General features: G+C 49.4%; 2 protein-coding genes across 2 annotated transcripts in view; both read right to left on the reverse strand.

Annotated features, from left to right (window-relative positions):
• The window catches only part of LOC309449226 (feather keratin Cos1-1/Cos1-3/Cos2-1-like), a gene marked incomplete at its 3' end in the record, with an annotated part of 36,147 nt that overhangs the window by 20,246 nt on the left and 1,477 nt on the right, over nucleotides 1-14,424 (reverse strand). The gene's annotated exons all lie outside the window — the stretch shown is intronic.
• On the reverse strand, nucleotides 6,002-6,307 carry LOC309449037 (feather keratin Cos1-2-like; the record flags this gene model as incomplete). The annotated part of the gene is made up of 1 exon (XM_082070947.1): nucleotides 6,002-6,307. The coding sequence occupies one exon, from the start codon at nucleotides 6,305-6,307 to the stop codon at nucleotides 6,002-6,004; it is 306 nt and encodes a 101-aa protein (XP_081927073.1).

Raw genomic sequence — 14,424 nt, forward strand, 5'->3', positions numbered from 1 at the left:
GATGAATGTAAAACACACCAGCTAATGGTATGAGCTCTGTCTTGGTTTCCTGCACTGCCGCCTTTCCATTTCCTGGCCTCTGCCACATAGTTTCCTATATGAAGGCTTCTGTAAGTGCCAGCAATATCAGCAAGTGGGGACTCTGCTGTGATGCTGGGGACCACATATGATACAACCTCTCAAACACAATCCTTGGGCATCTGGACACACGCATTGCAGTGTTGCTCATTCCCTAACAACTTTGCACAAAGAAGCTGGCAGGAATGACCCAGGTGCACGTCACCTGCCTGCACAGGATGCCACCAGCACTTGGGCTGACACTTCTGTCTGCGCTGACATGTGTCGGCTAGGGAAATCCTCCGGCCTTTCATCCCTGCACTTACAGAAGCCTTCATATGGGAAAGCACATGGCAGGTGCCAGGAAATGAAAAGGCGGCAGTGCAGGAAACCAGGACACAGCCCATACGATTAACTGGCGTGATTTACATTCAACATGAGCTTGTCATAAAATTATTACTTCCACAATGGGTTCTTGGGCCTGAGGCAGTGCAGGACTCCTATAAAAGGCAGCCCAACTCTCTGCTCTCTCATCCACTTCTCTCTCCTGATTCTCCTTGGGCATCAGGTGAGTGTGAAGCCTCTTGTCCTCCTTCAGGATCAAGTGTCTTACCTCAATGTGTGTCTCAGCTGATGGGGGTCTGTCCTGGCCCTGGGGTGGGAGCTGCTTCTCATGGGAGAGGGAAGGGGAGAGAAGGTCTTCTGCTGAGAGATGCTGGGACTTAGTGGAGGTGGCTTCTGGGACTTGACATGGGCAGTGTATGTGGGGCCAGGAGGTGCACTGGTTCCACAGCCGTTGGGTGCAGTGCTGCTTCTCATGATCAACTTCACATGCCCTACTTCCTCCTACCTTCTCTTCCAGGAGACCCTCTGTCCCAGAGACATGTCCTGCTGCAACCCATGCGTGCCCTGCCAGCCCTGTGGCCCGACCCCGCTGGCCAACAGCTGCAATGAGCCCTGTGTCAGGCAGTGCCAGAGCTCCAATGTTGTCATCCAGCCCTCTGCAGTGATTGTGACCCTGCCCGGCCCCATCCTCAGCTCCTTCCCACAGAACACCGTTGTGGGCTCCTCCACCTCCGCTGCTGTTGGCAGCATCCTCAGCTGTGAGGGAGTTCCCATCAACTCTGGGGGCTTTGACCTCTCCTGCATTACCAGCCGCTACTGTGGAAACAGATGCCGACCCTGCTAAAGCTGCTGGCAACGTCCTTGGGCAAGAACCTTCCAAGACCTTGGAACATGGTCCTTGAAAGGTGATAGAGTTCCATGGCATTGCGTTCAGAGCTTTGAACTATTGCTCCATTCTTCCACTCGTATCTCTCTGTCTTTCCACTGTTCTTTCTGTCACCAAGGCCAGCCGACCTGTTGGCCTCCCTCCTTCTGCAGGGCAGGCAGACTGACACCCTGCAGGAGTTTCACCAAATGCTTGTGGCTGCCAGTGGTGTTCCCTGTGAGCCACCTCCTTTTCCTTTTGAGATTCATTAAAGTTGTGTTGCATCCAAGCCTGGTCCTCAGAGTCCTCCTTTGTTCTCAGGCAACTCTTCCAGTCTGCTGCAGGAAAAAGGTGGATGGAGAGAGTTGGACTCCCTGCTGTGGTTTTTGTCACTTGGAAACAAAGTATAATTTCTTTAATGTTTTCATGAATTAATTCACTGGACTTGGTTCTGAGCAATGATCAGCTTAGTGGCTGTCTCACTTCTCACCCAGCATGGTCTCCTTTTCCCAGTCTCAGTTGATGAAATGTCCACCCAGCAGTATTAGACCTAACAGGCACTTTCAGCATTTGCAGTAAGAAATTAAGAATGAAGCATTAATAATCCAGTGTACTCAGGAATTGTCACACATCCAATTATGTGCAACGTGAGTCAGTGTTGTTACGACAATGGTGAGTTCCGACAGAGCAGAATTTTTGGTCAGAACTCTGCCACGTCCTTTCTGCTCTAGTCTACAAAGCACACCTCAGCCCAGGTATGTTCAGACCTTTATATGGGGTAAGTTGGTTGTCTCAGTCAGAAACGGGGGTTGGTTTATCTCTCTAAGCAACAGAAATAATAGATTTAACCCACCACAGCTTTGTTCCTTCACTCTTGTCTGGGTAGCTGAGTCCTTCTGGTCATGTACTGGGCCATGGCAAAGTAATTGTAATTGATCTCATTTCCCTGGGCTTCCCATCCCTCCCATGGTGGGCATGTGGGGCGGAGAATTTTCTCCATTCTTCTTCGTCTTCAGGTTTCCCTTGTGGAGACACCACCAACCTTGTGCCAAAATTTCCTTGTCCTGAGGAAAATAATTTATGTTGCCTGCTGGCTGGCACAATCATTTTCATTTTTTCCTGTCTTCCTGGTTATCACTGAGTCCTCTCAGTGATGTCTTTTAATTGTGATGTCACCATATTGAAACTTTATCATTAAAACATGCCCATGAGAGAAAATCTGCTTCTGGAAGCCCTGGTAGCATGGGTTTTGGGATTGTGGTCATCTTCACACAGGTGCCACTTCTGTTGATTGGTCGTTCCACATCAGGAAAACCTCAGCAAGGATCCAATCCCCCTTACTCAGCCTTCGCTGATCCTCATCCAGTAGCCACCACCACTCTTGTATATAGGTGTAATTGGACCAAAGGGCTGGAGAATCTGTCCTCTGAGCAAGACTGAAAGAGATAGGTCTTTTGTCCTTGGACAACAGAAGGTTCAGGGGGGACCTCCTCACAATATTCCAGTACTCCAGTTTTCATCATTAGGTACAGGTAATAAAGTAGCAGGATTCAAAGATGTTGTTTTCAAACTCACAACATCCTGTTCCAGTAATGCTGCTTGGTACTGTACCATTCTGCTCAGGACAGAAAATGGTGTCTTTGTTGTTCCAGCATTGAGGCTGCAGCATGGGGCACAAATATAACAATCTGCTGTCCCAAAGTTAGTTTTCTTGCCTCTTGAATCAGCAACACAGTCATAGGCACAATGCAGTCACAGATACCTGCCAGGCTTCTAAGGTGTTCCCACCAATAGGCTACCAGACAAAGCAGGATTGATATTAAGTCCTTTTGGGAAATCGTCCAGAAAGTTACATCTTTCTTCCAGTGGTAGGTCTTTCCCATTCAAAGGTGAAAAGCTTCTGGCTCTCTGAATCCAATGGTATGCAGAAAAAAGCATTTTTCAAGTCTAAAACAGTCAAATAAATATTATTTCCTGCTATATTAATCAAAGAGTGTATGGGTTTTGGCATTACCAGGTACACATTTATCGCAGTCTTATTAATGGTCCCCAAATCTTGTACCAAGCATGTATTCCATAGAATGTAGATTCTATACTAGCAAAATGGGAGTATTGTATTCTGATCGGCATTCCTGCAAAAGTCCACAGTGCATGAACATGTTCATGAAAGTCTCTAACTTCATTTTCACTTTCATGTTTATTGGATATTGTTTTTCCTTACTGGTTTGAAGTCCTGTTTCAATTCTGTTTCACTTCTACCTCTATCAGTGTAGTGTTGGCTTTACCCGAGACTTGAACTGCCCATACTAGCGGAAATACAGCATCCAGAAGCACAGAGAAGGAGAATGCTTACAGCAAACTTACACAAACAACAGCACAAAGAAACAATTGCAACAACAACCAATCAAATAAGTACCACATACTCATGCAGTCATAAACACTCATAAACTAAAACAAGGACATGAACAGTCTCTTTTCTCCTTTTTTTTTCCCCAACCTTCTTTCAAATCTCATTTTTAGGGGTTGTCATCCCCAAAACATTTGCATTTTTTTTAGGGGCCTATAAACCCTGAATTTTTTCTCTTTTAGAAACCTCTAAGCCCCCTTTTAATTTATTTTTTTTAGCCCAACTGTGCAAATCTTTCACAGTTTTGACTAATGGATAGGCAAGGCCCCCTGCAAGGCTTTCGCCTTGACTTAAGAATGGGCAAACCAAACCAGAGAATTAAAAAAAAAAAAAAAAAAAGAATACTTTACTTACAAACGATTCTTGGATCAAGAATTCTGCTGCCTCCAGGGACTGAGGACATCCCCGAGAATCCATCAGTACCAGCTGGAGATCTTTCTATCCCAGGAATCGGTTGAAGATAAGAGCAGAGTCCCATATGGGGTGCCAGAAATGATGCCACAAAAAGGGTAGTTGAAGAAACTTATAAAACCAAAACAATTTGAAGTTTTAAAAGCAAGCATCACCTTTATTGATGTAGAGGCTCCCATGGGGAATGTTCCACCCACACAGACATACATTGGAGGCAGTGAATAGCAAAGATGGACACGAACTTTGAACTTCTTCACTAGAAGGACAGTCACAATCAAGAGAAATGAAAACCCCCAAAGGGTGAGTCAGCAGGTCCATATGCGAATTCCGTTTAGGGTGGCAGACACATGTAACCAGAGGAATGCCCTCCTTGCCTGGGTCTTCTCAGGGACAGCTCTCTTGTGCATGGACAAGCTCCATGCTGGTGTAAGTTGCCCAGGACAAGGGCAGAGCAGGACCACGACACCATGCTGTGGGATTGCCTTCCTGGGTTTAGGACCATTACTCGTTCTCCCTGTGTAACTGCCCAGACTGATGCTGTTCCCTGCAGAGCCCGGTGTGGGCAGAGGTGCCCTACTATGGGGGCACAGCCCTGCATGTTGATGTGCCCACGTGGTTCCCAGGTGTGTGCAAGGTCTCTTGCAGGACAGCTCTCTAAGGGCCGGGGACTACACTGCTGGGAAGACTGTGGCCTGCCAGAGAGGAGTAGTGGTGACATGAGCAGAGTTCAGGCTGGCCATGCCTCAGAGCTCTGGGGGAGCCTGGGAAGCTGAGTACTAGCAGGGTCATCGCAAGAGTTTCAGCAATGTTTGGGTTGGTGCCTGTCCTGTCCACTGCAAGTGCTCAGCACCCAGTGAGATGGGTAATGGTGATGTTTCTGCCCTGAAGTGTGGACAGAATGAATATGAGGGGAACCTCCCATGGTCCATGGGGTGCTGTGTGCTTCAGCAATAATTCTGAGCCCAGCAGTGCCTTCAGGAGTTCCTTTTCTACACCCAGAAGGCCACAGGAGGTGACATCTAGAATGATTTGTTCTCATCACTTTTACAGGGATGGAGGTGAGGCAGGCTAGTCTGTAGATTTCTGGGACATCAATTGGACGCATTTGCGATTTAGGTAGACAGGGTCCTGGGCTATCTTGTCTAGCCTGTGCTTTTGCCAGCAAGCAGGCATCCAGGTGATCCTTATGCTCCCTTCCATCTTGGTGTTTGATGATGCAGATGCATGTCTAGAGAGCAGCTGGGCCCTGCCACATGCTGAAGGACTGTAGGAGGTTCCTCTATCTCATCTCCCTATGTCCATGTGTGTTGGCCATACACACTAGATCAGGTTATGGAAGGGAATAAATGAGAGAGATGAGGGTGTGGATTGTCCCCAGGAATTCCTGTTTCCCAGCCCCACTCCTGCCACACTTTGGAGCCCTTTCCTCACTTAATGCCATTGGCTGTGGAGTAGCCATGAATGTCTTCCTCAGCTACAAGGGAGAGGGCGTAAAATAAAATGCACTGCAGGGAGTCCCACCCTCCCCTTCCTTCTCCTTTTTCCTGCAGCAGACTGAAAGAGTTGCCTGAGAACAAAGGAGGACTCAGAGGCCCAGACTTGGATGCAGCACAACTTTAATAAGTCTCAAGAAGAAAAGAAGGTGGCTCACAGGGAAGACGACGGAAACACACAAGGATGAGGAGAAAGTCCTGCAGGGAGTCAGTCTACTTGTCCTGCAGAGGGAGGGATGCCAACATTTTAAAGCTAGGGCAGCCTTGGGGAGAGAATAAGGGAAGGAAAGAGTGGGAAACACAAGTGGAAGAAGGAAGCAATGATACAAAACCCTGAATGCAAAACCATGGATCTCTATCTCCTTTTAATGACGATGTTCCAAGGTCTTGCGAGGTTCTTGCCCAAGGACATTGCCAGCAGCTTTAGCAGGGTCGGCATCTGCTGCCACAGTAGCGGCTGGTAATGCAGGAGAGGTCAAAGCCCCCAGAGTTGATGGGAACTCCCTCACAGCTGAGGATGCTGCCAACAGCAGCAGAGGTGGAAGAGCCCACAACGGTGTTCTGAGGGAAGGAGCTGAGGATGGGGCCGGGCAGGGTCACAATCACTGCAGAGGGCTGGATGACAACATTGGAGCTCTGGCACTGCCTGACACAGGGCTCATTGCAGCTGTTGGCCAGTGGGGTCGGGCCACAGGGCTGGCAGGGCACGCACGGGTTGCAGCAGGACATGTCGCTGGGTCAGAGGTTCACCTGGGAGAAAGGGGAGGGGGAAGCAGAGCATGAGGGCTTGATCATGAGAAGCAGCACTGCACCCAACCACAGTGGAGCCAAGGCAGCTCCTGGCCCAGCATATGCTGCCCAGTTCAAATCACAGGAGTCACATCCACTAAGTCCCAGCATCTCTCTGCAGAAGACCTTCTCTCCCCTTCCCTCTCCCATGAGAAGCAGCTCCCACCCCAGGGCAAGGACAGACCCCCATCAGCTGAGACACACATTGAGGAAAGACAGCTGATCCTGAAGCAGTAGAAGAGGCTTCACACTCACCTGATTCCCAAGGAGAAGTAGGACAGAGAAGTGAATGAGAGAGCAGAGAGTTGGGCTGCCTTTTATAGGAGTCCTGCACTGCCTCAGGCCCAGGCTCCCTTTGTGGAAGTAATAATTTTCTGACAAGCTCATGATGAATGTAAAACACACCAGCTAATGGTATGAGCTCTGTCTTGGTTTCCTGCACTGCCGCCTTTCCATTTCCTGGCCTCTGCCACATAGTTTCCTATATGAAGGTTTCTGTAAGTGCCAGGATTAGAGGCTCTGGGATTTCCAGGTTGGACACATGTCAGCATGTATTTCTTGTTAGTTTATGCCCATTCCCTCATGCATGCTTCTTTTCAGTGCTGGGATGAGAGGTCCCCAGATTTCCAGGTGAGGGATGTGTCAGTGTAGGTGGAAGTGCCAGAGGGGTCCAGTGGAGGTAGGTAATTTCAGCATCAGGAATTCTGGTGGCTTTTTTTTATTTAAGGATCTTGCTTACAGGAAGAGCCTCAGCTGCTCCCATCCCTGCAATCCTTGGCTCATTCCTGAAGAGCTCCTGTGAGTGCGTGCACTGTCCTCTCTGATTCCCTTCTAGCTTGTTTCGGCAGTCAGTTGTTGTCTGAATTCCCACACAGCTGGGCTGCATTTTATGTTTTCATCTCTCTTTCACCCTAAGCTGCCCTCAGGAGGACGTTGTGAAACTCTTTGGCACCCTCCTCTCTCTGGGCAGTCCATGGATCCCTGAAACTAATCAAGCAATGCTGCCAGCGCATCTGCCCTGCTTAAAGTGCCCCATTCTTGCGCTGGAGGGGACATCTCCAGCTGCTCCTCAGTCACATTCATTGCTATGTGCTTATCTGCAATAATGTACCTGTTAACGTGATTGTGTAGCAGTCTGTGTGATTCTCAGCATGCACATCCATGTGTTTGTCTGTCTGGCTCAGCACACACCTGTTTGCTTCTAGTGAGACCATTTTTCTGTGTACATGCATGTTTCTTTGCATGTCTCTGGCCTCGTGCACATTTGCTTGTCTTTGTGCATCTCTGTGTATCTTGGTGCACACGTGAGCATGTTAGCTTATGTGCGTGTGTGTGTGTACATAGTTGTGCCTGACCAACCCAAAGCCATCATTGACACCCCCTCTGTGTCAGTCCCAGTCTCTGGCACAGTCTCAGCCCATTGTTATCCAAGAGGGCAGAGTCAGGGCCACAGCATTCTGGTCTCAATGAGGAGAATGCCCAATTCTGAACAACTTATTTCATGTTGGTTTCAGGTAGCCTCAGAAGGGCTGAGCTGTTTCACAGGGTTCCTTCTCCTTACTCCTGTAAAAGCTTTGAGGTGACAGGATTCACCTGGCTCCATGACTGATCCTTGTCCAGACCCAGGAGCTATGGGAGAAGGAATGAGAGCCTCGGGAGCCTGGGAGGAGGAAGATGGTGAATGTGAGGCATGTAGACAATGGCACCAGTAAAGAGCACCGACACTGGAAAGAGGTGAGGATCCCCAGTGCCAGCAGCACTAGAGAAGTCCAGCTGTGCCATAAGGTCTCTTTACAAGCCTCTAGTGAGACACTGACTCAAAACACTGGTTCCCAGCCATTTGGCCATGGCTGATATGCAGGAGATGTAGCTTCTGGGCACCAAGGCGTAGGGAAGGAAAGGGGAACTCCAGCATCAGCTAGCATCACCACACAGGGGAAACCATCTACTGGCTCTCCTCTGAAAAGCTTTCCTGAAAAGCAAGTATTCTGGCAAAATGGATTGGCATTTACCAGACAAAGCCTTTCATCATGACAAGTTGCAGTTACATGCCCTGACCATGAGGTTTTTGCCAAGTTCAGTTGGTTGTTGCCAGTCCTTACAGACTACCCCCAGTATCCTTCTCTCAGGAGGTTAGTTTCTTAGAAACTCCAGTGACACTGTTTTTTGCTTCCTCAGCCTTGCTGCCTCCCTGCTCTGACAGCACTGAGATGCACCCCACAAGCTCACACCACAGTGCACTTCCTCTTCCCCACCCAATGGCAGGGAGACCCTACTCAGGCTTCCCAGTGTGACCTGGGAAATGGTCCATCCCTCCTCAGCAGCAGACATAGGACGGCATGTCTGGACTGGCTGGGCTGGGGGTCTTGACTGTGCCCTGCTCTGTACCTGGCTCCCATCAAGCAACTGTGGGGAAAGACCTCAAGGTGCAGCAGCAACACCAGGAAATTCAGGCTTGTCTCAGGGCCAGCACACAGGGACTCTGAATTCAGTTGCCCCCCATCACTGTAATGCTCTTCTGTCCATATCCTCCCCAGGCCCATGCTGAAGTCCAGCAAAACCCTTGGTTCCACCCCTTCAGGAGACACTGCAGCAGCCCTGTCCAAAATGTCTCTCCAGAGCTACTCTCACTTCTTAGCCAAGCACCCTTGACAGGGCACTGTGAGGCCTTGTCATAAAGCGGGAAATCAAAGGCAGCATAAAGGGAAACAGCGGCACGTGCCATGACATTACCTGCAATGTTACCATTAATTAAGAGTATGCAGGAAAATTGTGGCTTATGAAGCAGCTGTGTTTGAGACTGAGGCCACGTGAAGACAATAGAAAAGCTGTTTCAACTGTTTGCTCTCTGAAGTCACCTCCTTCACCTTAGGAACAAGGTGAATGGGAACTCCCTCTTCTCCTCCTCCTCCTCCTATAGGAAAGGGTCCAGCCTGCAAGGACATCAGTTGATATCAGATCCTTGGTCTTGTGTTAGTGTTCTGAGATTGTGGTTGTGGGAGAAGGCAGAGATGGTTTGTCATGGAGAGAGGCTAAGGCTGGGCTGAGGTGGCTTTGTGGCTACAGGTCATGCAGGAGGATCCCTGGGCCTGGTTTCTACCTGAGGGACCCTGCTGGGCTCAGGCAAAGAATATCTTGTTCCCCCTGCAGAACCTCCAACTCCCCACCCAGCAGGTGACTTGTCTTCCTTTTTGTGGGGTTTCAGGCTGTTCCTCAGGTGTTCCTGCGCTCTTCCTCCTCCCTGCCCTCTCTCCCAGGTGAACTACCAGCCCCATGACATGTCCTGTTATAACCAGTGCCTGCCCTGCCAGCCTTGCAGCTTAACCCCACTGGTCAAAAGCTCCCCTGCATTACCAGCCTCTACTATGACAGCAGAAGGTGTTCCCCTTGCTAAAGCTACTGGTGATGGTCTAGACCAGGAGGCCCTGAAATGGAGAGGATGATGCCAGTCAGAATGGCCGCTGTTTTGAGAGGGGCAGAGCTTGCCCTGCTCCTACTGTAAAGAGTATCAACCCTTAGGAAGGAACCATCCTGGGGTCTCTGAAAAACATCGAAGCCTCTCAGTCACTTCTTAAACTCTCTCAATTCTCTTCTTTTCCTCTGTTCTTTTCTGCTTCCCTGGGTCATGAGGCCCACCAAAGCCAGCTTCGGGACTCGTGTTCGCATCTTTCCTACTTTGGGGTACCAACTCTTGGGTCTCTATGAAGATCTTTTCCTTTTTGCCTCCTCTCACAGACATCTTGTTTCACTCTTTAGATTCATTAAACTCTGCTGCATCCCAGCCTCTGGCTCTTTCGGGTCCTTTCCCCACTAAAGCTGCCCAGGGAGAAAGGACATATGCTGGCAAAGAACAAATGGGTGATCAGGGAGACTCTCATTTCTAGAGGAATGGGAGGTCAGGACACACTGTCTTTGGGTGTCCTTCAGTCCCTGTCCATAGGAGCTGAGTACAACATCTCTGGCTACTCCACAGCCAGTGACCATCAGCCTTTCCCTTGCTGCATCTCTGCACAGAAATATTCCCCTTAGCTTCTGAGCATTCCCTAAGGATGGTGATCTGAAGTTGTGCTATTTTCATGGGAAGACCCCATTGCTGCAGGAGGCCCTGGCAGGTTAGCAACATCACAAGCACTCAGGGTCATTCCTGTTGCTCTGGATGGAGCTGTAGTGGGAGAAGAAGGCAAGAAAGAAGATGGATGTGAGGATGGAAGGAGGGGTCATGGAATGCATCCAAGGGCAAGTATCATGAGGACAAGTCCCCTGTTTTTCCCTCACATCCACACAGTGCCCTGTGCAGCCTTAGTGGTTTACTACACTGCCCAAAGAAAATGAAAAATCATCATTAGTTTTGGGCCCTCGGACTCAGCTTTTTATGAGGGATGTGGAAGTCCTTTTACTTCAACAGGAAAGGAGATTGACTCAAAGCCGTTTCACTTCGTCCTGATCCACCCAGAGAATCTGTCCTCCATCTCTAAGCAGAGCAAGATATGGACCCCAGTCTCTTTAGCCTAATACCAGTTTGCTGAGAGCTGATAGCCACTGCCTCACTGTGCACCAAGAAGCTACAGATATGCATCTGGCATTGGCATGGAAATAAGGAGACTGTTTCCCACCCCAGTCACCAACAACACAGCATCAGCAGGGTATCACTGCAGGGACAATGGCCTGCACAGGTAGGCAGGGTTTCTTGGCATTTCTCCCTGTCTGTAAAGCAAGAAAGACAGGGAGAGGAGACAGAGACTGCATTTCAGTTCTCTGAGCACCTCTCTGCCAGGACAAAGTCATCACCATTCAGCTGCAGATGGGCTCCTTCTGGCAAGGGCAACCTGCTGCTCTACAGTGCTCTTGGACATACCAATAGAGAGTCCCCCACTATGACCTGCACATGTCTTCATGATGACTGTCAAAGAGGTACAGTCTGACACAGGTGTGCTCATGCAGGCCTGCATGGAACTGTGCAAAAATATGTATGGTCACAGAAAGTCCAGAAAATATCAGCAAGTGGGGATTCTGCTGTGATGCTGGGGACCACATATGATACAGCCTCTCAAACACAATCCTTGGGCATCTGGACACACGCATTGCAGTGTTGCTCATTTCCTAACAACTTTGCCACAAAGAAGCTGGCAGGAATGACCCAGGTGCACGTCACCTGCCTGCACAGGATGCCACCAGCACGTGGGCTGACACTTCTGTCTGCGCTGACGTGTGTCGGCTAGGGAAATCCTCCAGCCTTTCATCCCCGCACTTACAGAAGCCTTCATATGGGAAAGCACATGGCAGGTGTCAGGAAATGAAAAGGCGGCAGTGCAGGAAACCAGAACACAGCCCATATTTTAGCTGGCGTGATCTGCATTCAACATGAGCTTGTCATAAAATTATTACTTCCACAATGGGTTCTTGGGCCTGAGGCAGTGCAGGACTCCTATAAAAGGCAGCCCAACTCTCTGCTCTCTCATCCACTTCTCTCTCCTCCTTCTCCTTGGGCATCAGGTGAGTGTGAAGCCTCTTGTCCTCCTTCAGGATCAAGTGTCTTACCTCAATGTGTGTCTCAGCTGATGGGGGTCTGTCCTGGCCCTGGGGTGGGAGCTGCTTCTCATGGGAGAGGGAAGGGGAGAGAAGGTCTTCTGCTGAGAGGTGCTGAGACTTAGTGGAGGTGGCTTCTGGGACTTGACATGGGCAGTGTATGTGGGGCCAGGAGGTGCACTGGTTCCACAGCTGTTGGGTGCAGTGCTGCTTCTCATGATCAACTTCACATGCCCTACTTCCTCCTACCTTCTCTTCCAGGAGACCCTCTGTCCCAGAGACATGTCCTGCTGCAACCCATGCGTGCCCTGCCAGCCCTGTGGCCCGACCCCGCTGGCCAACAGCTGCAATGAGCCCTGTGTCAGGCAGTGCCAGAACTCCAATGTTGTCATCCAGCCCTCTGCAGTGATTGTGACCCTGCCCGGCCCCATCCTCAGCTCCTTCCCTCAGAACACCGTTGTGGGCTCCTCCACCTCTGCTGCTGTTGGCAGCATCCTCAGCTGTGAGGGAGTGCCCATCAACTCTGGGGGCTTTGACCTCTCCTGCATTACCAGCCGCTACTGTGGAAACAGATGCCGACCCTGCTAAAGCTGCTGGCAACGTCCTTGGGCAAGAACCTTCCAAGACCTTGGAACATGGTCCTTGAAAGGTGATAGAGTTCCATGGCATTGCGTTCAGAGCTTTGAACCATTGCTCCATTCTTCCACTTGTATCTCTCTGTCTTTCCACTGTTCTTTCTGTCACCAAGGCCAGCCGACCTGTTGGCCTCCCTCCTTCTGCAGGGCAGGCAGACTGACACCCTGCAGGAGTTTCACCAAATGCTTGTGGCTGCCAGTGGTGTTCCCTGTGAGCCACCTCCTTTTCCTTTTGAGATTCATTAAAGTTGTGTTGCATCCAAGCCTGGTCCTCAGAGTCCTCCTTTGTTCTCAGGCAACTCTTCCAGTCTGCTGCAGGAAAAACGTGGATGGAGAGAGTTGGACTCCCTGCTGTGGTTTTTGTCACTTGGAAACAAAGTATAATTTCTTTAATGTTTTCATGAATTAATTCACTGGACTTGGTTCTGAGCAATGATCAGCTTAGTGGCTGTCTCACTTCTCACCCAGCATGGTCTCCTTTTCCCAATCGCAGTTGATGAAATGTCCACCCAGCAGTATTAGACCTAACAGGCACTTTCAGCATTTGCAGTAAGAAATTAAGAATGAGGCAATTAATAATCCAGTGTACCCAGGAACTGTCACACATCCAATTATGTGCAACTTGAGTCAGTGTTGTTACAACAATGGTGAGTTCCGACAGAGCAGAATTTTTGGTCAGAACTCTGCCACGTCCTTTCTGCTCTAGGCTACAAAGCACACCTCAGCCCAGGTATGTTCAGACCTTTATATGGGGTAAGTTGGTTGTCTCAGTCAGAAACGGGGGTTGGTTTATCTCTCTAAGCAACAGAAATAATAGATTTAACCCACCACAGCTTTGTTCCTTCACTCTTGTCTGTTTAGCTGAGTCCTTCTGGTCATGTACTGGGCCATGGCAAAGTAATTGTAATGGATCTCATTTCCCTGGGCTTCCCATCCCTCCCAAGGTGGGCATGTGGGGCGGAGAATTTTCTCCATTCTTCTTCGTCTTCAGGTTTCCCTTGTGGAGACACCACCAACCTTGTGCCAAAATTTCCTTGTCCTGAGGAAAATAATTTATGTTGCCTGCTGGCTGGCACAATCATTTTCATTTTTTCCTGTCTTCCTGGCTGTCACTGAGTCCTCTCAGTGATGTCTTTTAATTGTGATGTCACCATATTGAAACTTTATCATTAAAACATGCCCATGAGAGAAAATCTGCTTCTGGAAGCCCTGGTAGCATGGGTTTTGGGATTGTGGTCATCTTCACACAGGTGCCACTTCTGTTGATTGGTCGTTCCACATCAAGAAAACCTCAGCAAGGATCCAATCCCCCTTACTCAGCCTTCACTGATCCTCATCCAGTAGCCACCACCACTCTTGTATATAGGTGTAATTGGACCAAAGGGCTGGAGAATCTGTCCTCTGAGCAAGACTGAAAGAGATAGGTCTTTTGTCCTTGGACAACAGAAGGTTCAGGGGGGACCTCCTCACAATATTCCAGTACTCCAGTTTTCATCATTAGGTACAGGCAATAAAGTAGCAGGATTCAAAGATGTTGTTTTCAAACTCACAACATCCTGTTCCAGTAACGCTGCTTGATACTGTACCATTCTGCTCAGTGACAGAAAATGATGTCTTTGTTGTTCCAGCATTGAGGCTGCAGCATGGGGCACAAATATAACAATCTGCTGTCCCAAAGTTAGTTTTCTTGCCTCTTGCTGGTGTAAGTTGCCCAGGACAAGGGCAGAGCAGGACCATGACACCATGCTGTGGGATTGCCTTCCTGGGCTTAGGACCATTACTCGTTCTCCCTGTGTAACTGCCCAGACTGGTGCTGTTCCCTGCAGAGCCCGGTGTGGGCAGAGGTGCCCTACTATGGGGGCACAGCCTTGCATGTTGATGTGCCCACGTGGTTCC

The sequence above is a fragment of the Streptopelia decaocto genome (assembly GCF_964273445.1).
Source record: "Streptopelia decaocto genome assembly, chromosome: 22".
Lineage (NCBI taxonomy): Eukaryota > Metazoa > Chordata > Aves > Columbiformes > Columbidae > Streptopelia > Streptopelia decaocto.